The sequence below is a fragment of the Netta rufina genome (genome assembly GCF_964035555.1).
Source record: "Netta rufina genome assembly, chromosome: 10".
Lineage (NCBI taxonomy): Eukaryota > Metazoa > Chordata > Aves > Anseriformes > Anatidae > Netta > Netta rufina.
Window position 1 is genome coordinate 3,965,972 of NC_140133.1, and position 22,677 is coordinate 3,988,648.

General features: G+C 46.2%; 1 protein-coding gene across 2 annotated transcripts in view; it reads left to right on the top strand.

Annotated features, from left to right (window-relative positions):
• PHF2 (PHD finger protein 2) overlaps positions 1 to 19,220 on the top strand; it is a 96,813-nt gene extending 77,593 nt beyond the window's left edge. For both annotated transcript variants that reach the window (XM_084293038.1, XM_084293039.1), the window contains 8 exons: positions 632 to 810; positions 1,045 to 1,118; positions 2,947 to 3,104; positions 10,396 to 10,673; positions 13,196 to 13,291; positions 14,214 to 14,323; positions 15,512 to 15,773; positions 18,365 to 19,220. In XM_084293038.1, coding sequence (XP_084149164.1) covers positions 632 to 810; positions 1,045 to 1,118; positions 2,947 to 3,104; positions 10,396 to 10,673; positions 13,196 to 13,291; positions 14,214 to 14,323; positions 15,512 to 15,773; positions 18,365 to 18,453 — 1,246 coding nt within the window. In that variant the 3' untranslated portion in view covers positions 18,454 to 19,220. The remainder of the gene's footprint in view (positions 1 to 631; positions 811 to 1,044; positions 1,119 to 2,946; positions 3,105 to 10,395; positions 10,674 to 13,195; positions 13,292 to 14,213; positions 14,324 to 15,511; positions 15,774 to 18,364) is intronic.
• The last annotated feature ends 3,457 nt before the right edge of the window (positions 19,221 to 22,677 follow it).

Here is a 22,677-nt window from a genome sequence, read left to right on the forward strand (position 1 = left end):
TTAAAGTCTAGTGATTATTTATTTATTTTTATACAAGAAGGTGAAAATCTGAATTTATGGTCAATCTAGAAAATACACTTATTCAGAAAGTTTTTTACTATAGAACTTGATTTTACCTTGAATCCTTCTTGGTTGTCCATAACAGCAAAGATCTACCTTTGAGGCTGGGATTTTGCTCGAGACTACTGCCTTCAGTATTTGTGCTATGTCTTGCTTTTTGGCACTTCAGGTTCTTACTAGTTTAAATTTATGTTAAATGGTTTTTTGCAGATCCTATTCAGGGTACATAAAAAAAGGCAAAAAAAACCCCAACTTTTAAATGAACACTGCATGCCAAAATTCCATGCTGTGTGTCCATTATGTATATTGTGTTATACTTTGAGACAACTTAATATTGTAGTGATTATTTCAAGCCAGGAAAGCTGCGCTGGTCAGCATTGTATTTGGGGATATAAATTGTAGGTACAGTAACATGTTTGTAAAATGATTTAAATTGCTCTGGCACCTCTGAAAGTGTTCAGATTGACTGAGATTTCTGTATGAGGAAAGGTATTCATTGTCTTCCTCTGTCTATTCTTAAAATGTTTCCCAGTCGGTATATTGTTACTGATTTTTTTTTTTTTTTTTTCAGTTCAAAGGGAGTCAAAACCCAACTGAATACTAGTGTGTTTGGGTCACTGCAGAATTTTAAAGAAGATAAAGCAAAACCTGTACGAGATGAATATGAGTATGTGTCAGATGATGGTGAGCTAAAAATCGATGAATTTCCAATCAGAAGGAAGAAAAACACTACAAAAAGAGAACTGCCCTGTAAGAATATTAAGAATATTTTAAGAATATTTTTTTTTTGTCTGTGTGACAGAGTCTTGTGCGTTGGCTGTCCAAAACTAGTCTTTATGTTGTGTGATTTACAGTAAAGAAATCTATATCTTAACTGTTGGTCAAACATAACTCTATTTGAATTGCTTTCAAAGTAAAGGCTTAGGAGTGCTACTGTTTAGAAGAGAAAAGGACCATGACTTACTTTTCCTCTTTTTTATTCAGTTTTATCAGATAAAAAAGACACTCTGCAGCATACTCCTGTTAAGAAGCCAAAGGTGGAGTCGGTGTCATATAAGGTATGGTAATTATTGTACCTATCACAAGTGAACACCCATTATATATCTCTTAAAGTATGTGGGAGCTTATCCAAAATTGGAAAGTTGTCTCAGATCTGCTAGGCAGTGCTTAATGGCAGCTATGCAATATGCCTTGCTGTAATCATCAGTGACATTCGTTCACAAGATAATAGTGTCTTTTTTTCTGCTCAGGTGAGGTATCAGCACTGTAAATGATGGTAGTGAAGACTTCTTTTGGTTGTCACATCCCCAGCTGGCCCAGAACAGATAGCATTCAGACATTGTAAGGACTAGGCAGAATTTGGCTTGAACTGCTTGTATGTGATTAGGCCTGATGGGAAGCATTCGTAGGGACCATGACACTTGAATGGTATCACAAGAGCAGAAGCAAGCCATAAGAAGGGGTGGGAAGGGTCAGAAGGAGCTTTATGTTGTGCCTGGCTTGATGTTACATTGCTGATGGGCACAAGGGTCTGTCCTGGGCTGTGTTTTGACCTGTGTCTCCCATTTCCAAGCTCTTTGAACACTGATCATTGAAGATTTCCATGTTCATGTTTGACAATGAAACTCAGAGTAATGCTAATAGAACTGAAGGCATGTCATTTGGTGTTTCACATTACTAGAAGTCCTATTATGTACCAATTAAAGGATTTATTTACTATCACTTAGCAGAGTCTCCATCTGTCTATTATGGGCTTACATCTGGAATGCCCTAGGCTCAGTCTGATATTTTAGCATGTCCCTAACTTGAGGCATTGTCAATGTGCCCGTTGATAGCTTTGCATCAAGAAGCTTAACAGTACAGGCATAAGTTTGCTCTTATTTGCGTTAGCATTGTAGCTCAATGCTGGAAATTAAATGACATGCTGAAATGTTTTGTCTAACTGCAGTTGGTATAAATCCACATTGTAATACCTGAGTCAATCATAGAAAGAAAAACAGCTTGTTAACACAGAACTGTAGGTGACTGAAATGTTTAGCCCTAAGAGCTAAACAGTTTTCTACATCCTGGTTTGGCTCAGGGATGTTCAAGAATAAGTGCATATCTCCTTCCCTCAGCCTGTAGCTGAAGTCTGGAGTGTGATCCAGGGGGAGCAGGGCAAAACATGCTGATATCTCATTGCATGGAAATTTAAGAAACAAAACTAGTTCCTGAAGAAAGCAGTAGTGGCAGCCTAAGCAACAATGGCTAGAACTTTGGAGGCCTGAAAGCTGACAGGAATGGAGAAAAAAAGTTGTTTTATTATAGTCTACAGTGCATAAAGGTATCAGCCCCAGAAAGTCAATTAGCTGCAGGTAGCTTCCTTCAGTGTACTCAGATGGTACTCACGCATTTGTCCCATTCCTTTGTTCCATCTTCCTGTTCTCTTGTAGCAGGGATGGTGGAAGTGGGTCTGTCTCTGTGTCTGAACTGGCCAAGCTAAGCATCTTGCAAGATACAGACCTAAGCCGTGATGTCTGGGCTGGGCAGATACAGCCACACACTCACTGCTGCATGGGTCTCAAAAACAGGAGCAGTGGCTGGGAACGGAACACAGCACCTGGAAACACCACTGTTACAGTGGTGTGATCCCATGCATAGGATCTGATCTCAAAGCTGGCTCCCTAGGGTTGGAAGGGAACAGGAAAACCAACTATGCCTAAAGGCTGGAAGGAGACTGATTTTTATTGTGTACCAGATTTTTGTTTTTATTTTGTTGTTAACAAGAGCAAATTACAATGGCTAGCCCTGTGTCTTTAGAAGAGCAGCAGGCTGCAGAAATACTTGTGTTCTTGTTAACTAACATAGTAAGTTTCCATTTTGTGAGCTGCCTTCTTGTTTTTGCAGAGTGATGACTCGTCAGATGAAGATTTGCTTCACATTGACACAGAGGCAAAGCCAGGGCGTAATTCCAAAGTAAAGAAAGAGAGCGGAAGTTCAGCAGGAATTCTTGACCTTTTGCAGGCAAGCAAGGAAGTTGGGGGTTTAGAGTATAACACCAACAGGTATGCACAAAGGGATGTTTTTTTTTTTGCTCTTACCTGTAAACAAGAATTGCTCTTTTGTGGTTATGTGTGTGAGAGAGAGAATGAACTTCGCAGCTCAGTCACTGCTTTTTCTCCAGTAAGCAAATTCTTCCTTTATCCTGTGATCTGGAGGGAGAGGTGGAAAAGTGTGTGGGAAAGATTTTAGTGGTATAATTTAAACAAATAGAGGCATTTCACATCTGTAAATGCTGAACATCCATTTTAGCAATAATACTATAATAGATGAATCATTCAAAAGGAGCTTTCTGCTCAGTGAATGCTGCTTGAGTTCACTGCCTCCACTTTTATGTGCCAAGTCTGATCATAAACTACAGATAGATGAATTAGGGTATGCGTGCCATTTCGAAAGAATCAGAATAGGACTCTTCACATATGCAAATGTCTTGCTTAATTCAAACTTTGGGAACAGAGCCCTGGAAAAGAGTTTTAGGAACATCAGAGTTTACAGCTAACATGCATAGAATGGCCCAGCGGATGTGAACTGCTGCATCCTATGTCCTGTGCTCCCTAGCAATCTGCTGGTTAAGTAGATCTTTGCCGCTTATATGTGCAAAGCAGCAAAACCAATCTGCTTTACACAGCAGAGCTAAGTGCCATATTCAGTAGTTGTTGGGATATGCCAACAGCATCTTTTTCTTCCCTGCTTTGTTTAGGTCTGCCTTGCTTATGCAAACCCACAGAACCTGTGCAGAAAGTAGTAGTGGTGGTAGTTGGTCTGAGAGTAGATAAAACACTAGGTAAAGGGAGCCTGGTGCTGTCCTTCTCACCCAGGCTGTGCCCTTGCTGGGTGTTGGGTGTGCGTGACCCAGGAAAAGTGCAGCTTGCAAATTTGAAAGGACCTTTTAAAGTGGAATCAGAGAGAAAGATATTATCTAAACCTGGGAAAGATTGGAAGTTAAAAGCCATAACTGTGGATTCCAAAAGATATGTCTCATGGTCAAAGGGGAACATATGGAATAAATTATCAAAGGAAACCATAGAAAGTGAATTTTATCAGTGATTAAAAAAAAATGTTGGGAGAGAGTATGGATTTTTTTTTTTTTAAAGGCTGCAGTCTGGTGACAGAGCAACAGAGAAATGAGAGGGTTATTGAAGCAGATGTTTTGACCTCTCTCAATTTATTAGGTAATTGTCTCTTTCCCAACACAGATAATTGCAGGAGATTAAAGCATAGTATACAGACTGCCTTCATTCAGGAGATCCTCATCTCTGCATTGAACAGGGGTGTGTATGCGAAGTCTCCTGTAAGAGTTTTCTGCTCGTTCCTAATGTTTTCCCATGGTACTCATTCCAGGGGTGTGTCACACAGCAGAACTGCAGGTGAAAAAAGCCAATGATTTTAAAAACAAGTAATGTAGTAACTGTCCTTAGGAGGCTTATCTTGACAAGACTGTTATTTCTAGGGAAGAGATCTGATTTCAGTTTAGCGCCATTTTTCTTCCATTACTGCCTTCCTTTTAGCAAGGAGTGGTTGTTCAAAACCAGTGATTGCAGAGGGTATGGAGAGAGGTACCAAAGTGTCTGCAGCTCCCAGGTAATACAATATTTTTTTTGTTGTCTGAGTGCAGATGGGTCAGTGCTTCTAGATTTTCCTGATCTCTTGAGATTTGGCCCTGTCTGCTCTTCAAAAGACACTGAAATAATCACATTGGCACTTGTTATCTGTTTGGCTGTTCCTCTGAATTCCTTTTTCATTCTGTATTATGGTGCATAATGGAACTAGAGTTTATATCAAATTTACACTTACGTTTTGGCAGGTAATTAGACATTTGGCAGGTAGTTAGGTGTATCTAACTGTGGGAATTAGGTTGCCTGTGTAATATGACTCCCATACATGAATATCCATATAAAAGAAGAAAATGCTAGCCATTTTAAGAATTAAAGAAATTTGTCTTGGCCATGTTTACAGTTCTAATTATTTCACATACAGTGTGGTTCATTGCCTACTTGTGATGTGCAGATATACAGAGGTAAGCTGAAAATACAGGTTAAAGGAAAGTTCCTCAAAGATTATCTCTCTTTGGTTGTGTCTTTTGCTGTCTGCAACGGGTTAAAACTGCCATTCAGTAACAGAGTAGGACTCAGGCCTTTCATTTTTCCTCCCTTCAACCTGGGCTCTGTATCCAGTGTATTTGTAGACTTTGTGGTTTCTGAAATCAAAGTCGCAAAGGCAGTCACATAACTAAACTCCGCATGAATTACTACACTGTGTGTGGTAGTTTAGTGGGAATGTGTCATATCAATTTTGGTTCTTGTATAAACAATTAGGTTTTGGCAGTGTGTGTTGAAGCTTGATTGAAAAAAGCTCCTGATAAATGAAATTACTGTGTTTCATTTCATAATTATGCTAGGCTTTTTAAACAGCCATAACGTGCTTCTTTAAAAAAGAAGAAACCTGATATGCAAACAAACTGTGTTGCAAAGTAATGCCAATGTGGTCCTGCCTGACTCACAGAAATAATTTCCATGTTTCTCTAGTTTGTTTTCCTACTTGTAAGGCAGGTAAAGGGTAGTACATATATATGTACTATGTATGTATGTGTTTATGTATATACATGTATATATATAGGTCCCTTCCAACCCCTACAATTCTGTGATTCTATGATATATAAAGTATGTAATGGTGCAGTAAAGTCTGTGTGGGATGTCCTCTGCTTGCATGGTGACCTGTGCAGATTAGGGTGAGCTCTGCAAGGGGAAGCACAGTCCTATCAGACCAGCACCAGGGCTGCTGAACTGCAGCGGTAACTTAGGTAACTTAGGTGCTCTTTTTGTGTGTTAATGACCTCGCATGAATAGTGTGCAACTTTATTCTGTAAAATGTTAGATTGTCATTTGCAACTGACCAAAACAAATGTACTGATGGCTTTACCTAGATTGCTCTCCCACACTTGTGCCAATGGTAGCAAAATGAGGAGAGACAAGGAGAGAGAGGTTCTGCAGAAATGCTGCCATAGATGTGGAAACAATCTGAAAAGAGGGAAATGAAATATAGGAAAAAAAAAGTTGAGGAGACTAGTAGTCATGTGATCTTGAACTCAGTGGAATTGTTTCTTGTTCCCAAGCCTGGTAAAATATGGATAAAAATACTGTTTTTGTGCTTGAAGTTATTTAAGTCCTGTAGTTCTATACATTTGTCACTTTTCCAAAATAGTGACAAGTCATTAATGTCTCTGCTTCGCTTCTTTGTAGTTCATTTCCATCTTGCCTTGGGAAGGATGAGGGAAATGCAGAAATGACAGGAAAACTATCACATAGGGAAAATGGTGATTCATTACCTCCCCCTCTCATGCATCAGTTCTTATTTGCAGTATTCTAGAACAATGGCAATTGGAAGGGACCTTGTGAAGTCATTTCATGCAGCTGCCGGCTCAGAGCATGGCCAGCTGCATAGTGTGACCTGGTAGTTCAGGGCATTGCCTCGGTGAGTTTTAGATATATTCAGGGATGGAGATTCTGCAACTTCTCTGTGTGAGCTGCTCAGCCACCCTCAGCATGGCCCTTTTTTTCCTGTGGCTGGCTGGGATTTCCCCTCCGCTGCCTTTCATCCTTTGCTGTGCACCTCCGAGTAGGATCTGGCTTCCTCTGCTCTGTAACCCCATGAGGCAGTTCGTATGTCAAGTTAGATATTTCCACTTAGAAAATGTTCAATGGGTCCTGTGACTTTCCTTTGCTCTTACCTATTTTCCCCCAGTTATGAGACTGAGCAGTAGTTATTCAGAGGCGAGACAAAATGTTAGTAAGGTTACTGTCTCTTCTCCCCCATGCCCTTCAGTACCTCCAGCCGCTGTGCAGGCAGTGTGGAGAATAGGGAAAAGGCCAGCATTCAATGAGTTGTATTCCAACAAAATGAATACATTCAATTTCTAAATATAAGAATAGAGGTAACAGGTTCGGTAATTACTTATGAAAGGAAGATGATCTCTCAAGAGAGACGTTGGACCCTCAGAGAGAGATGGCGGTAGTGGAGAGGGGCCAGCCCCAATGAGGGAGGCAAAGCCTTAGTCTGTCAGTGCTGAACTGTGTGTATTCCTGTCAGCAACCACAGTTGTTTGCCTGTTGCCACCTGCTCTGGTGTGCAGTGCCAGGGAAAGGATGCTCTTGTCAAGTCTAGGAGGGGAATGCAGGCAGCACGAAAGCCCTAAAGCATAGCCTGAAGGGATGCTCTGTGCACTCCTCCCTGATGAAGACACTGCTAGCAACAGCAAGCTGTTCTGGGCCTTAGAGCCCCTAGGCTTAAACCCATCCTAGCAAATAGTTGCAGGTAGCACTGTGGAGGGCACCACGCCATCTGTGCTGTGCAGACCAACGTGTCCTTCCTTGGCTTCCCTCGGAGGTGAGCTCCCCTTCCCCACTCTTCATCACACCATCAGACTGGATGCACTGCAGGCTGATCAGTCCTGGGATCAGTCCTTTTATTTGGGCTGAGTTTTAGCAACATATTTTCCCTTCTGTTACAGTACTGCTCTCTGTTAACACTGTGCAAACTTGCTGCCAATTCCACCTGCTGTGAGCAGCAGCAGCTCCCTGTGAGCTCCAGGTGGGAGCCGGGCCTGGCAGGCCTCGGGCTCGGCCTCCACAGCCTGGCCCCAGGGGTGGCTGAAGCAGCCACCTCATGGCCATGCCCTGTTGGCCATCTGAGCATTTCTGTTGCCTGTGGCACATGTCACGGCTGCACCAAGGTTTACTTCGTTGTCCTGGGGGTTACAGGCAGGGCTGGCAGTTTGCAGTGTGGACCTCTTAGTTCCTGCACTGTATGCGTCTGAAAACACCAGATGCTTGCTAGGCAGCAAATGGTTATTGCAGTAATCTATTTCCTCACTCGGGCAACCCTGAGAACACTAACACTCCAGTTCTTTGTAGAGTTTCTTTACAACAGAATCCCCCAAGGGGAGCCCACTGCAAAAGGCACGAACTGCTAGTCAATTAGTGTCCTTTTTTCTATTCATCCACTAAATTATTTTTTAGCTTGTGGAAAGGAAAGCAAGACTGCTGGGATTTGATAAGCCATGGCAGGGTCTGTGCTATCACCAAGTGCCACCTTGCTGTATGCTCGAAGTGCTCTTGCAAGCCAGCTGCTTGGAAGGGAGCACAGGGGCAGAAGGATGCTGGTTGCTCTGCTTCTGCTCCCATATTTACTGTTTTTAAGTTAAAGTTGGAACTCACAGTCAGTTTACTTTCATATATATATATTTATATATACATAAGATCATTGCTGAAGCTACAAAAAAGGGGATAAATCCTCCAAGAGTTTAAAAATTGCTTCCTGATTCTTTCTGATTTTTTTTTTTTTTTTTTTTTTTTTTTTTTTTTTTGGCTTAGAAAGCTGAAATACCTCTAATAGAAGCACAGGCAAGAACTAATGAGAAACACTTTGCTCTGTGTGCAGCTCTGTCTCTTTAAGACATTTTACCCACACGTTCACGTTGTGGTTTGACTCTCAGAACCACTGGTTTTGATCATATTCCACAATTTATTTGTTGAAGCTTGTGTTGCTTAAGGCAATTCCTCTCTGATTTACCCACTTAGTGGTCAGTTTTTGATGGTCTGTTTGCACTGTTTTGGGAGTCCAGTGTTTGCAAAAACTGTTGGGGGGAAAAATGGAAAGAAAATATGTTAATTTCTTATAGATGGTGTGAAATATGCCTTTGTCAGGGGGAAGGCTAAGGCATCTGGCATGATAATGAAGGGATTAAAATGTCTCTTCACTAAATAAATGTTTCGATGTTCTTTTATTCCTTGAGTTGCAAGCTGCTGACACCAGTCCTAACTCATTTTCAGGATTATTTATAAATGCAATTAGTGCCCAGAAACTCCCTTTATGTCTAGAGTCTTACTCTATCTAGAGTCTTGTAATGGTTTTAAGTGGATTAAATTAAGATCAAATGAGAGAAAGTGATGTGGTATTGCTAATTTACTTGGGAAATGCTGTACGTTAGTGGCTTCTATTGCATAACTGTTCAAATATCTTTTATTTTTTTGGCATTTCACTGTTTGCCAGAACTTCTGGAAATACTTGATGATGTGTTCTGCGTTTTTGCAGAATTAATGTCTGATGTTTCCTGATAAGATTAGTGTTCTTCTACATTCTTCGGTATCATGAAGAACATGCTTTGCCACCTTGCTTAAGTGTACATGCCAGTCAGAATTTACACAACATTTAACCTCAGCCTACTCTGTAGGAATATGTTGTTTTCTATAGTAGATGCACAGTGCTTGTTTTCAGTTGGCAATAAAATGCCAAAAAGCAAGTTCAATGTGAACAAGGTTTCCCTCTCCTGTAGCCCACTCATCCAGTCCTACCTCTGTCCAGCACCTCCCATCGTCAGTCCACCCCACATACACATCAGAAAACCTCCCAGGGCACTGTAGAAACCTCATGATCTGCTTGTGCCCCATCATGTTGCTCTTCTGACGGTCCTGGGGCAGTGAATGTCCCCATTGACAGCTGTGGCCTGTGAACCTGAGCTTCATTCCCATTGTTTGGATCCTTTCTCCACTTGCTTGGCAGTACATAACAGAAGCCCACCACGACAGCACTGCTGCCTGTTGGTTGTTTCACTGCAGAGGGCACAGCCTGTGTTTCCCGTGCCCACACACAGCAGCACCCCGGTGTGAGCTGTCCCACCTTCTTCGTGCAGACACGGTGATTTGGTAGCTTGGTCACCACAGCCAGACTTCTCCATTCTCCTGAGCTCTGTCACTTCTCGAGGGGTGCCAGAGAGCCTGCCCACTGTCATGGTCCATGTGCAGTTCCCCCTTACCACTGCTCCCTGCCCTCTTCAGGCTTCGCTTTCATACATAGTCATGTGAAGGAGGGGATGGAGAAATCTGAAATGAATTTGCAAGGGTATTGGCCAACAGCAGGGGTCTCATCGTTCAGGTCAGTGAAGGCAATGTGGTTTTCACCCGTCATAGCTCCATTGTAGGAGGATGGGAATTTGGGATGTGTGTGTAAGGGGCTGGGGTGACATCCTCAGGGTTGGGTAGTACAAATGTTGTGTTGCTGGGAATACTGTTATAGAGGTTACTGTTACAGTAACCCCAAATCTAATGCACTGTGATGTTGCTGTTAACTTGAAAAAAAAACACCTGTTGTCACTTGTGGCATGCCCAGCTGCTCAAAGCACAGTAATTGGGAAATTTCTTCTAGCAACACTGCGAGGTGAAAGGAGTCAACTGTTTGAGAGGGGTTTGTGTTTTCATGGATTCGCTAATAGCTCTTGTATTTCTCAATGTTTTCCTGCAGTCAGCCACCTGCCTCACCCAGCACGCAAGAAGCAATCCAGGGCATGCTATCGATGGCAAACCTCCAGTCATCAGATTCCTGCCTCCAGGCATCCTGGGGTACCAATCAGGCGAAGAATAACTCCATCTCCACACAGAACTCTAAAAAAACAGGCGGTGGTAGTAACAAAAATGCTGGCAAGCGGTTACTAAAGAAAAGCACAAAAAACAGTATTGACATTGAAGATTACGATGAAGATCAGGACCATTTAGATGCCTGTTTTAAAGATTCAGATTATGGTACGTACACACGAAGCAGTCTGAGTTGTGTGTGTGCCTGGGTATGCGTGTGCATATTTACAAATACTCCCCGTGTTTCTCATGGGATGCTTTTTTAATTTCATGTGGTCTGTTGCACTGAAATATCAAAATGTTAGTAAGGAAGAGTGTAATCAACAAGAGGTCTGCACTGCAAAATTAAGCAAACACTCCATAATAGATAGACTGACTACAGAACCGGTGGTGATATAAATATCCAGTTAGACTGTACTTGAGACATGGTGTTACCAGTAGATCTTAAAAAGCATGGAAACACACTGACAATGTGGCAGTCCGCCAGCAAGCATGGAGAGCTGTCCCAAAAATGTGTGTCAGGTACTAGTACTTATGACAGGAATGTCCTTCTCTGCACAATAACACTAAAATGTCTAGGCAAGCTGAGTGAGAAGCTGAATTTGTACTTGGAGAAGGGTTTCTGTGGTATTTTGAGTGTTGGCATAGAAAGTAAGCATCTGAAGCAGAAGTGGGCGCATAGCCAGTTTGCACCAGTTATTATCAGTTCTACCATAATAATCTGCAGGAACAATTTTGAATATAAGAAGTGAGGAAAGGAAGAAAGTAATAATGTGAGGATTGATAGGAACTGGAAAACCTGAAGCCCTGAATGGGACAAGAAGAAAGTAGAGGTTTGTGGCAAGTATGGCCATCAGAAATCATGTTATGACCAGAAAAATAGCATGTGTTTTCACCCTCTGAGATACCAAGGCAAACTGGAGGTGCTGCGACATGTTGCAGAAGGCAGCCCAGCCATTTAGAGTGCTCTGCGATGCAGTGGTGGTGCTGCTAGGTGCTTTGAGAAAGGGCAGCTCCATGAAGCAGATGCCACGCATGGGCAGGGCTCTGCTCTGCTGAAGGGCAGATTTGCTCATTACACATCTGTGCCGCGACTGAATGGAGAGCCTTTGTTGTGAGCAGGCTTGGTTTCCAAAGGCTCTGCTGTTCCACATCTAATCAGCAGACTTACAGTGTCAATGGCCAAAGGCCACAGTAAGGGTAAAATCACTACTGATGTAACAAATGACAACGGGCAAGAAAATCAAATGCCTGTTAAAAAATGTACACACACAAATAAACAAAACTTCACAGTAAAGGCTGGGGCAAAGTTTAGATCAGGTGATGTTTTATCCCTGAGGCCTTTGAAGGGTCCTTTGGTAGAATGGTTCACATTTACCTCTTGGCCACTAGTAAATCAAGGAAAACGGTTTCTGAGGTCAGCACAAATGGCACGTCATCTTGTTTCTCTCTGCCTGACTGTGCTGGAGTCACAAGGCCCAGGAAGGTGAGGTGCCAAATGAAGCGGTTGGCTTCCCTGGCACTGGTAATTCTGCTTGCACTAGGCAGGCTCCCAGAAAAGGCTGCTCCCTGCTCCTGGGGGAAGAGCAGGGGATGTGGCAGTAAAGGAATCTGCCTTGGTCTGCTCCGTGCATGAAGGGAACCATGAGTCACTGCGGTGTGAGTTGTGCTTGCGGGTACTGCTGTCCAGCGAGGATGCTGTTCAGACAGCCATGAACATGAAAAAGCCCTACAGACACCAGAAATCAAGTGTGGGAGCCACGATGTGTTGTGATCTCTCCTGCATATCTCCTTGCTGTGACAGCTGTCTGTGCCTGGTAATATCAGTGGGCCATACCCGTGCTAAGTCATAAGTAGGACCACTGCTACTGCGATAGAGACACAGGGCAGATCACACGTATCTTAGCCAAGTTGTTGTGGATAGGAGTTTGTGGGAGGTCTGTAGGATCTTTAGGAGTGTATCAAGTGACCAGGGTACTTATCTGCAAGCTGTGTTAGCGCTGGGCCTGATATCATACTGTGCATGTGAGAGAGCCTCCTTTGAAAATGTGAAGCAAGGCTTGCTTGCATCTGGCAAAACCTAAACCCATGGGGACAGGAAAAAATCTGAGACATGGCACCAAGTCCTTCCGTGCAGTCCAAAGACCAGTCCCTTAACAAAGAGGTGGCTGTCTCCCTGTGAATCATAGCGTGGCTCACTTTTTCCCAGGCTTTTGAAGAAAGGTAGAAGCTCCTCTCATGGCAGGAGTACCCACGCACCTACGTGTGTTTCTTTGACACATGAAGATTCACATCTTGTCTCGCAAGGGGTTATGAGAATTGTACTGGCATGTCTTCAATATCAGTGTAGCTTGGGATAAAGAAACTTGTCTGTGTCTCTTACAGCTGTGCTGCCACTACACAGACAAGATGAAGACTGCTTTTTGCTGTTTGAGAAGTTTATCTGTGTATCCTAAAAGTAGCTGGTTGCAGCGTAATGACAGCAACTTCTAAAATGCAGTGTGTAGATGAGAGCAAGAGAAAGTCTCCTGATTGTTGCAGCTGTGTCACCACTCAGTGTTACCTCTGGGGGACATAGCTCTTCTGAGCTGTGATGCCTGCGGGCACCATAACTGTACAGAGCAAGTGGACTTGTGTGCAGCACAGAGCTGTCCCCACACTGAAAGTATCCTCTTTGTTTCCTACTGTAGTTTACCCTTCTCTTGAATCGGATGAAGATAATCCAGTATTCAAATCTCGGTCAAAGAAAAGGAAAAGCTCAGATGATGCCCCTTATAGCCCAACAGGTAAGTCCATAAAATCTGTGCTACCCAGACTCAGACTAAGTCAGGCAGGTACCTAATGAACCAGCCATTTTTCAAGGAATGTGGAAACTGTAAGACCACAACTAGCAATTTCTCTGTATAGTGAAGGATTAATTCTTTCCAGCACAATGGGAGGTGATTTCATGTGCTGGGACTCAGCCAACCAGTTTTAGCCTTTTGCCATCAACCAGCAGGAAAAAGTCGTTCCTGGATGGGTTGTTTTTTTCCTTCGTGCTCTTGGTGAAGGAATGATTGGTGGCCACCTTAGCAGTGGCGTAGTTGTGAAACCACAGACAGCTGAGTAGCCCTGGCTTTTAGGTGTTGACCAAATAGAGAGAAATGACAGGGAATGTGAGAATGGTCTCCTCTGAGTTTGGCCAAAGCTGATGGTCTGGAAAGGTGTTTTTGTTGTGGCTCACCAGAGGCAGTATAAGAGGCTAGGGGGTTCCTAGACCCCCCTTTGCTATGGCCCACTAATGGGGGAGTCTCCACAGCTTGCTGTGTGTGACAAAGAAGCAGTGTCTCAGCTCGTGGCACTGCATGTCCATCCCCAGCAGATGGGGCGGTGAACGCTGTCCATTTGGAAACAATGCTGGACTCATTCATACTACCTGTAGTAGGCAGAAATCTCCCATGGCTTCAGCTTCAGGTAGCTGCATCTGCCTGTGAGGTTACTTGGCTGTGTTATATCTTTGTTGGCAGCTTCTCCCCAAACCACTGTGACTGGGTGGAGGCTGTCAGCACTTCCTTCTTCGTACACATCCTGGGGAGGAAGGAAGAGCAGAGGCTGTGGCATCCCTGGCTCTTCCTGCTCAGGAGGGCAGAGTCTCGCTGCCCAGTGTGGCTGTGCTGCTCATCTGGGCACACGCTGCATGTGTCTCACCTGCACCTGCTTTCCTTGCAGCACGAGTCGGCCCCTCGGTGCCTCGACAGGACAGACCGGTGCGAGAGGGTACAAGAGTCGCCTCCATTGAAACCGGACTTGCTGCTGCTGCCGCAAAGCTGTCACAGCAGGTGAGGTTGCTTGGGAAGTAGTAGCTGTCAGGACATGAAAGCAGCAAAGTCATGCCCAAATAGCAGCGGTGTCAGTCCTTCTTAGGGTTTATTCATGTCAGGAACACAAGGGTCATCAGTCTCAGGTGAAATAAACAGGAGGAAAGTCCTGTAGTGTTGCAGCATACCTGACAAAGCCCCAGCACAGGGCAGGCAGTGTGTCAGAAGTACAGAAAAGCATGAGAGAGCAACCATGGCTACCTTGCAGGCTAATGGTAGAAGGAGGGTCCCTGAAAGGAGTGTGTGAGAACGGTGTATTGATGTGCATTTGAGAGTCTGACTGGTGTGATTGCCTTGTCTGTGGAAATCGGCTGCTGGGAAGCATTAGGGTTTTCTCTCAAAGCTTTGGTGAACCGAGGATAGCTCATGTCAGTTCAACAAAGATATTGAGGCATTTCTGGGTGTTGGTAAGTGTCCTTTGGTCTCTGGAGGTGTCATATAGATGCTAAGTGCCTCATGCACTTGGGCCCCACAAATATGACAGAGCAAGGCGTGAAGGTGATGAGGTCTGCTGGAGCCAGGTTGGCGAGATGCTGGAGTTGCTGGAGTTGTGGCTTTTGGTGGCATTGCACTTTTATGATGGGTGCTGTTAGGTAGAAGAGCTCCAAGAACGGTAGCAGGGTTTCAACAAGAAGTGGATTTGAAGGTAGGCAAGGGAAACAGGACGGTGAGAGACCACTTTTCTCATGATGTGCAGTTGTAGGTGGTGAGATAATGTCTGTCTTAGCAGGAAGCAGATTCTGTGAATAAGTGGGGTGCTTAATATCCTCCATGCTATTGTGAAAGTGTGTGAAGATTGAAGATAGGAGATGCCAGTTTATGTGGAACTTCAAAAGGTTTGTTCATGCAAAACCACGCTGGTCTCCCAAGGCAGGGTCGTTTCGGTCCTGACTGGCTGCTACTCGCCACAGTGTGCACAGAGTTAACAAGCAAGGAGGCTCTGCACAAAGCACAGAGAGGCAAGAAAGGCAGCGTGTGCATGCAGCAGAGATCTGTGAGAGAGATGGTATCGGAACAGACTGAGCAGTTTGTACATGGCAAACTCCATTGTTTTTCATTGTATCAGGACCCTAAGCAACGCCGCTGGCCCTTGCCATAGCTAAAGGTCTTCTGGGGATTAATATGAGCTTCATGTTTGTCATTTTAAAGGAGGAACAAAAAGGCAAGAAGAAAAAAAATACCAAAAAGAAGCTGTCAACCAACAACGCGAACAAACCGGCTCAGGAAGGCAGCTCGCCAGAGCCGAAGCTGGAGTCACATGCCAGCAGCCTCACAGATCACGAGTACACCGCAGGGGCCAGCACCTTTGGGGTCGCCCAGCCTAACAGGGGATCACAGCCGATGGCACCCGGTGTTTTCCTCACACAGAGGAGACCCTCATCATCCTCGCAGAACAATGCCTCCGCCAAAGGTACCAGGAAACGCCTGGGGTTACGCTCTAGGAATGGGGAAGGGTGATTTGGTCATGTAATCCATGCCGTTTGCAGGGCCCTCACGTATTATGTTTGTCATGGGTCTGTAGAATTGTTTTGGTAGATCAGATCTGGTTGGAGATCTAGCCCACGGCCTTGGCTCCCCTGGTAGTGTGGGCCCAAATTTGTGCCTTGCTGCTGGGCTGTTGTTGCAGGGTGTGAGGCATCCTGTGCTAGGAAATGCTCCTGAGCATGCCCCAGGGTTCCTGAGGAGGACATGCAGTGGCCACGTCACAGTCCAGCCCATCTGGTGAAGCCTTGTCAAGGGGAGGATGCATCCATAAAGGCTGCTCTGCTCAGGGCGGGGTCAGGCACTGCTGAGGTCGGCTAGTGGTTGTGCAATACCTGTGCATACCTGTAAAGGAGGACGTCCTGCCCAGCGCGTGTAGAGTAGTGCAAATCTGCAATCCTGTTGCAACAAAAGAGCAGAGGAATGTCAGACCTTGGGAGTAACACAGCCACGCAAACAAAACCAAGAGAGGAAGAAGTCACTTGTCTGCCATAGGGAAAGCCAGGGCTGGGCTGGGGCCTTCTGTTCTCTGCTTGAACTGTGCTGAGAAAGCACGATGAAGGCAGGTGTGTGGGACAGGCAAAAACTCCAGTCAAGTGCACTGTGTATGGTGAAGATCGAGTGCTCGATCCCACTGGGAGAGGCCCTGTTGTAAAAAGTGAGGCTATGTGGCAGACGTTTCCAGTATTCCGCATTTGAGTGGAGCAAATCAGAGGCAGTGTGTAGTGTCCTGCAGCCCCAGTAAAACATCAGGGCAGCTGAATGGGCCATACAGGAGGATGTGTACAGCCCATTATAGGCCCAAGGGCTCTGTCAGGAGCTGGCAAGACTTGTAGCTGTCTGCAGAACCAGAGTGAAATGAAAGTATTTGCCTGGAATTGTGTCTTTGTGATGACATGGTAATGTGAATAAAACAGGTCCAAGAGCATGGAAGATGTGATGGGAAGAGGAGTGCTGAATGGAGCCAGGCCCTGGTCTGGCAGGTGAGCTGGGTGCCCAGTCAGGCCATCGTGAAGGGAGCCTGAACAGGCATGTGGATCACACCTTGCCCGTGACATAGCTCAGTCCTCAGAGGAGGGAAGGAGCCATGTGCCAAGAGTATGTGCCTGACATTGAGTGAGAGCAGCACATTCAGAGCCTCCAGTGAAGGGCCTCCAGCTGGGGCCACCTAGGGGACTTCAGGGCATCTCTCTTGCATGGAGCACAGGAGATCCCAGAGCTTGGGAACTAACAGGTTGGGAATGAAGGGACTGTGGAAGGAGAAGGTGGGATGAAGCAGAGTCAGGGAGCTCTCAGACTATTTCAGGAAGGGAGACAACTCACAGTGAGGCAAAAGGATGAGAAATGAAGAAACTATAAATTGCTTTTGTATGCCGCCAGTCTTCTATGGCTGTAGAAGCACATTCTTATTGAGAAAAGGTATGGTGTGGAAGGTCACCACCTGCCCTTTGGGCTGGAGCACTCAATGCAGGTGGGAGAAGTGGAGAGGAACCAGTCTTTGCAGGTGTTGCATGTGAGTGCACTGACAGCATTATGGGCAGGGAAATGGCTCTGTGGGTTTGTGGAGTGCCAGGTAGTCCCAGATACCTTGGAGATTCACAATGTTTCTGGCTGTAAGGTAGTAGCTGGCGAGAGGTGGGGTAGAGATCAGCTGTGACAATTGTACAAGTCTCTGAGGACAAGCATGCAGGGAGCACAGGCCTTCCTGAATGGCACAGCCCACGAGCAAGGGCTCACAGTGGTGTTTTTCTTTCTTGAGTGTGGGGATAGGGGAGGTTGTCCCAGTTAGGTGCTTTGTAGTGCCTTGGTGTTAGCCTAAATCTGTAAAGATGTGCATGTCTGTGCGTGTGTGTGTGTGTGTGTGTGTGCATGCACTGGTACATGCAGCTGTTCAGCAGCTTGTGCCTAGGCTGGGTGCAGGTGGTCTCTCTTGGGAAAGAGAGGGCAAGGAACCACAGTGGTACGTGGACTGGTGCCAGTGAGGTGCCAGACTGTGTCCCCATGCTACAGATTAGCCCTTGAGTGTGTGCAGAACAGTAGAGAGGTGTCCAGAGGTCCTGGGGGTGTGTGCATGCCCACGGTGAAAGCAGGCAGCATTGTACAGCCTGCTGGGTGCCTGTGTGAGCACAGCCTCCCCAGTGGGGCAGTGCTGGAGACACTGGGTTTGGACGGACTGTCATGTTGGGGGCAAACTGGTCACCCACAAGCCATGAGCTGGGATGCATGCGGGCTGGGTGAGGGCACAGCACAGCAGGGCTGGCACTGTGGGGGTGCCCCAGGTTTGTGACGGGATGCGCCCCAGCTGCGGTGGTGCTGCTTTGGCTCCTGTGCTTGGTGCACCGGGGAGCTGGGGTGGGAGCGGGCAAGGACCCAGGCTTGTGGGGTGGCTGTGGCCTCGTGGAGGTGCTGGGATGGGGCCGGGCTTCCTGTGGGGAAGGCAGCAGTGGTACGGGGCTGGAGGGTCACTTTGTGTAGGGCTGGAGCCGCCCTGGGGCTCACCCACTCCCGCTCTCCCTCCAGGAAAGCGCACGAAGAAGGGGATGGCCACGGCCAAGCAGCGGCTCGGCAAGATCCTGAAGATCCACCGGAATGGCAAGCTGCTGCTCTAGCAGCCTCCGGGCTACTGCCACCTAACTTTGGCCACCGTGACGGCAACCCTTTTAACTTTCAGCGGTTGGAGTGTACAGAATCCTGCTATAAATATTTTTTAATATAGATGTCCTTTCTCAGAGTGCTGAGAGCGACCAGTCCGCAAAAAGTTAACGCGCCCCCGGCCCGGCCCCGCGGCGCTGAGCAGCGGGAGGCGGTGAGGGGCGGCGGGGAGCGGGCGGGCGGCGGTGCCTGGCTGCCGTGTAGATGCGTCTCCTGAGGCATCCTTTTCCTAGAATGTAGCTTGTACATAGCTTTTGGAATAACGACCACCCGTTTTTTATAAGGGGAAAGTCTCTCCGGGCGCCGCCAGCCGCAGCGGCCCGTACCAGCTCTTTGCGTAACTTCTTGTACGAGGAGGGAGACAGTTATTTTACTAGCACCTTGTGGAGTGTTTCCGTGTTTTGTGACGATGTAATTTATTAATGTTTGTAGCTTTTTATATTTGTACATTTCTTATGGGCTTTGTTTATATACACACATTACCGGGGTGCGGCGCCCGCGGGGAACCAGAGCCACCCGCAGCCGTGGCGAGGGCCGTGAGGGCCGCGCCGGCCTGGGCGTCGCGCCGGCTTTTTTTATTATGATTATTATTATTAGTATTATTATTTTTTCGCGACATGTACATTTCTAACAAAGTTTATCGTGGCTATCTATCTATGACGGTGTTTTATTTACCGATTCATATCAAATGCTCTTGTATCAAGTTCACGAAATCTAAGTAAACCTAGAGCAAAGTTTAAAAAAAAAAAAAAAAAAAAGGGAAGAAAAAAAAAAAAAAAGAAAGCAAAGTAAACTATTTCAGGTTTTGTATACATCCGCCTGGGCCTGGCCTTTTTGTGGGGTTGGTGAGGGGTGGCGTGCGGGCTCAGTGGAGGGGCACAGGGCAGCTGTGTGCCCCCGGGTCCCCCAGTGTGGGCAGCAGGCAGGGCAGGGCGAATGGCCTGGCGTGGTGCTCTTGGTGCTCTGCCCTCTTCCCCCTGCTCCTCAGCAGGGGCAGGCAGGCACGGAGCTGTGCTGCCCATTCATAGTCACACCACAGTGCTAAGCCAGTGCTTCAGCTGCAACCCATCTGACCACCTCTTTTTACTGAAGTGCCACCAGAAGCCCTGGCTAGTTGGACATGGTCTTGATTCCTGTCCAGCCCTACCCATCCCTGAAGGGCAGTTGCTTAGCTTATGTCCTGGTAACACACACCATGGTCCACACAGACACACCTGCCCGCTGCCTAGCACTCCTCTCATCATTTACCACCCTTGGTCAAATATACACACTCATTTCCCTCTGCTTCCTCCCTCCATCTTGGAGGTCACCAGGTGCTACAGCCTTCTTTTCAGTCATGGAAAGGTCAGGTAACTCACCCTTTGCTCTTCTGCCAGCTGTCCTGATGGACCCTTCTGTCCCTGGTGCTGTTTTCCACCTACTGCTTCCTTATCACAAGAGACTGAACATGGTATCCACACACATGTGCAGCCACTGCTGCTTCTGCAGTTCTCTTTCACAACACAAGGCTGTTTCTGGTTACATCTCCTACACCCTGGCTGCTCCCTTGTTCTTGGCCATATTATGTGGACGGTGACGGGAGCTGACTGTAACCTGCACAGAATTACCCGTTACCCTATCAGACATCCCCAGCACGCTCGAGGTGAATATTGTGGAGTCGCAGGTAAGCATGATGTGGTCTCGAGCCGATCACATAGATGACCATGAGAGTTTGGGGATAACATAGATCTTTTCACTGCCCACATCTCTTCAGACAGGTGTCTTTTGATTAACTTTTGCTATAAGTAATTCCTTAAGAAAGACAGCAGGCCAGGTCTGCTATTGAGGGATAGCTTCCTCTTAGGGAGGCCTTGCCTGCATCTGTCCCAAGTCACTGTGACAACACCAGGCAAACACAAAGGCCGTGTATGTGTGCAAGAGAAGCGTTTACCATAAAGTATGTGCAGTACAAGGCATTGCAAAATTGATCGGACTTGGATGACATTTGCTGGCTGCAGACTCTTGGCTCGGACACTTCCAGAACCACAACATCATGACCAGCTCAGACCATGAGAAGGTGTGTGCTGCTGAGCAGGTGAACAGCTTTGATACAAACTGCCTTCTCAGTAATGCTGTGCAGCAGTGTTCCTGCCTCTTCTGTGAGTTTAAGGATTAATGCTTTAATTCAGGGATGCTGAATTAAATCAATAATTTAATGAATTACTGATAATTCATATCAATAATAATTAATGAATTAAATAATGAATTAATTTAATTAATTTAATTAATGCTTTAATTCAGGATTTTAAATCAGGGATGGTCAGTGACCTGTTATGCATAATGCTTCTTATGGACAAACCCCAAAAGACTGTGCAAGGGACCTGAAATGTGTGACATGGGTCAGGTTTTGTGCCTGTTTTCCTTGAAGTCATGCTTCCAAGTGGCTGGGATGCTCCCTCATGGATAGTGATAGAGAAATTGCTGTGCCTGCAGCCGCTGGAGATTTGGCTCTTCCCATATTCAAGTCCAGAATCGCAGTGCTCAGACTTCATGAAACAGACAAACCCCACCAGCTGTATGACATTTTTAAACCCAAGCTGACCTTGTTCCTCCTCCCAAATGACAGGCATCTTGGTAAGCCACATTAGCTCTGCAGCTACTCATGCTCCGATTCTCCTCCAGCTTCTGACTGCACATCGCAGAATGCTGGTGAGGTTTGGAGTCGGTCTCGCAGTACCTCACAGAGACATTGTGGAGTGGAGGTTGTGCCTCACGGTAATAGCAGACGTTCACCAGCTGGGGGAGTTCACAGTTCAGAAACAACCCCAGTGTATAAAATAGTACCTGTTGTAGTAAAATGCCGATCACCTCTCAAGGCTTGGTGACACACACAGCCTTTGTTTGGCAGGTTATTGTGGTGCAGCTGAGGATGCCCTGTGACTCACTCCAAGCGCACAGCTACCAGAAGCACCAGGAGGCCACCGCAAGGCTCTGATTCAGTCCGTGCAGAAAACACCCTCAGAAATAAATGATGACATAGCGTGGCTGCTACAGTCAAAAGGATCCTGACACACCAGTACAGGGCTGCAGCTTTCATCCAGTGACAAGTGCTAACAGTTGCTGCTTCATCTCCCCGCTGGAATGGGACAACGTACAGTACAGTCCTGATTGCGCGAGTCCCTGAGGCTCAGCCTGGGGGTGCCTGGCTTTTGCAAAGTCCCCTCTGGACATCTTTAGAAAGCGCAGGCAGGAGAGCCCAAATGCTTCAGCTTAACCAACAGCTCAAGGAGGCCTCATCAGCAAGCACAGAGGTTTTCCAGCAACACGGGCTGTTTGCAGGTAATGCAGCCTGTGTGCGGAGCCTGTGAGCAGGTCCTGCCCCCTGGTCTGGGGTGCCAGCACACCTCCAAACAGCACCGAGGTGGGCAACTTCAGTTGTTGGACAATGTGGCTTCCCATACACGTAGCTTGGCCAGCAGAAGCAAAAAGTTTCAACAGTGTCTTTATGCTTTCCTTATCCATAGCCAATTGTAAGGTTTTGAGCCAGTGCTGCAAATGTCCTTCATGTGCCGCTTCTTGTGTAATTCCATGGTGACATTTTTAGAAAGGACTGCCTTGCTGTGCTGTTGGTTTGCTACTGGCTTCTTGCCATTCTCCTCTGGGTTTTTTCAGTCTTCCCCCTAGGAAGAACATGTAGTGGCTTGTTATATATCATTACTTGTCTTTGCTTTCCAACTGATGATTCCATCCAGTCATTTCTCTTGCCTATTGTCTTAATTGTTATTACTTTGTTTCCCTGCATATTTTTTTGCCTTTCCTCTATGCTCTCAAATAGTCCATTTCTTTCAGCCATGTGCTTATGTACCAACTGACAGGGTGTGTAGCTCACTACTGGCCTTCACTGTGAGTTGTCTTGGTAACAAAGTCTTTGTGTCTACAGACAGGCTCTTGACCCTGTGCAGCTTTCCAGGCGACTCCTCAACCCCTTCCTGGGCTAACTCCAGAGGGCTTGGCATTTGACAAGTTCTTCTGTACACAAACATAATATAAAAACTAGAGCACACACTGCATAATGGGGTCCAGCCTACTTTACCCCCAGACTGGCTTGATGTTTCCCATCCACATGGCAGCCTTGTCCTGACAGCAGAGGTACAGGACGCCTGGCGCAGGTCCTGCCTGGTGCATCTCAGCTTCTCAGCAGG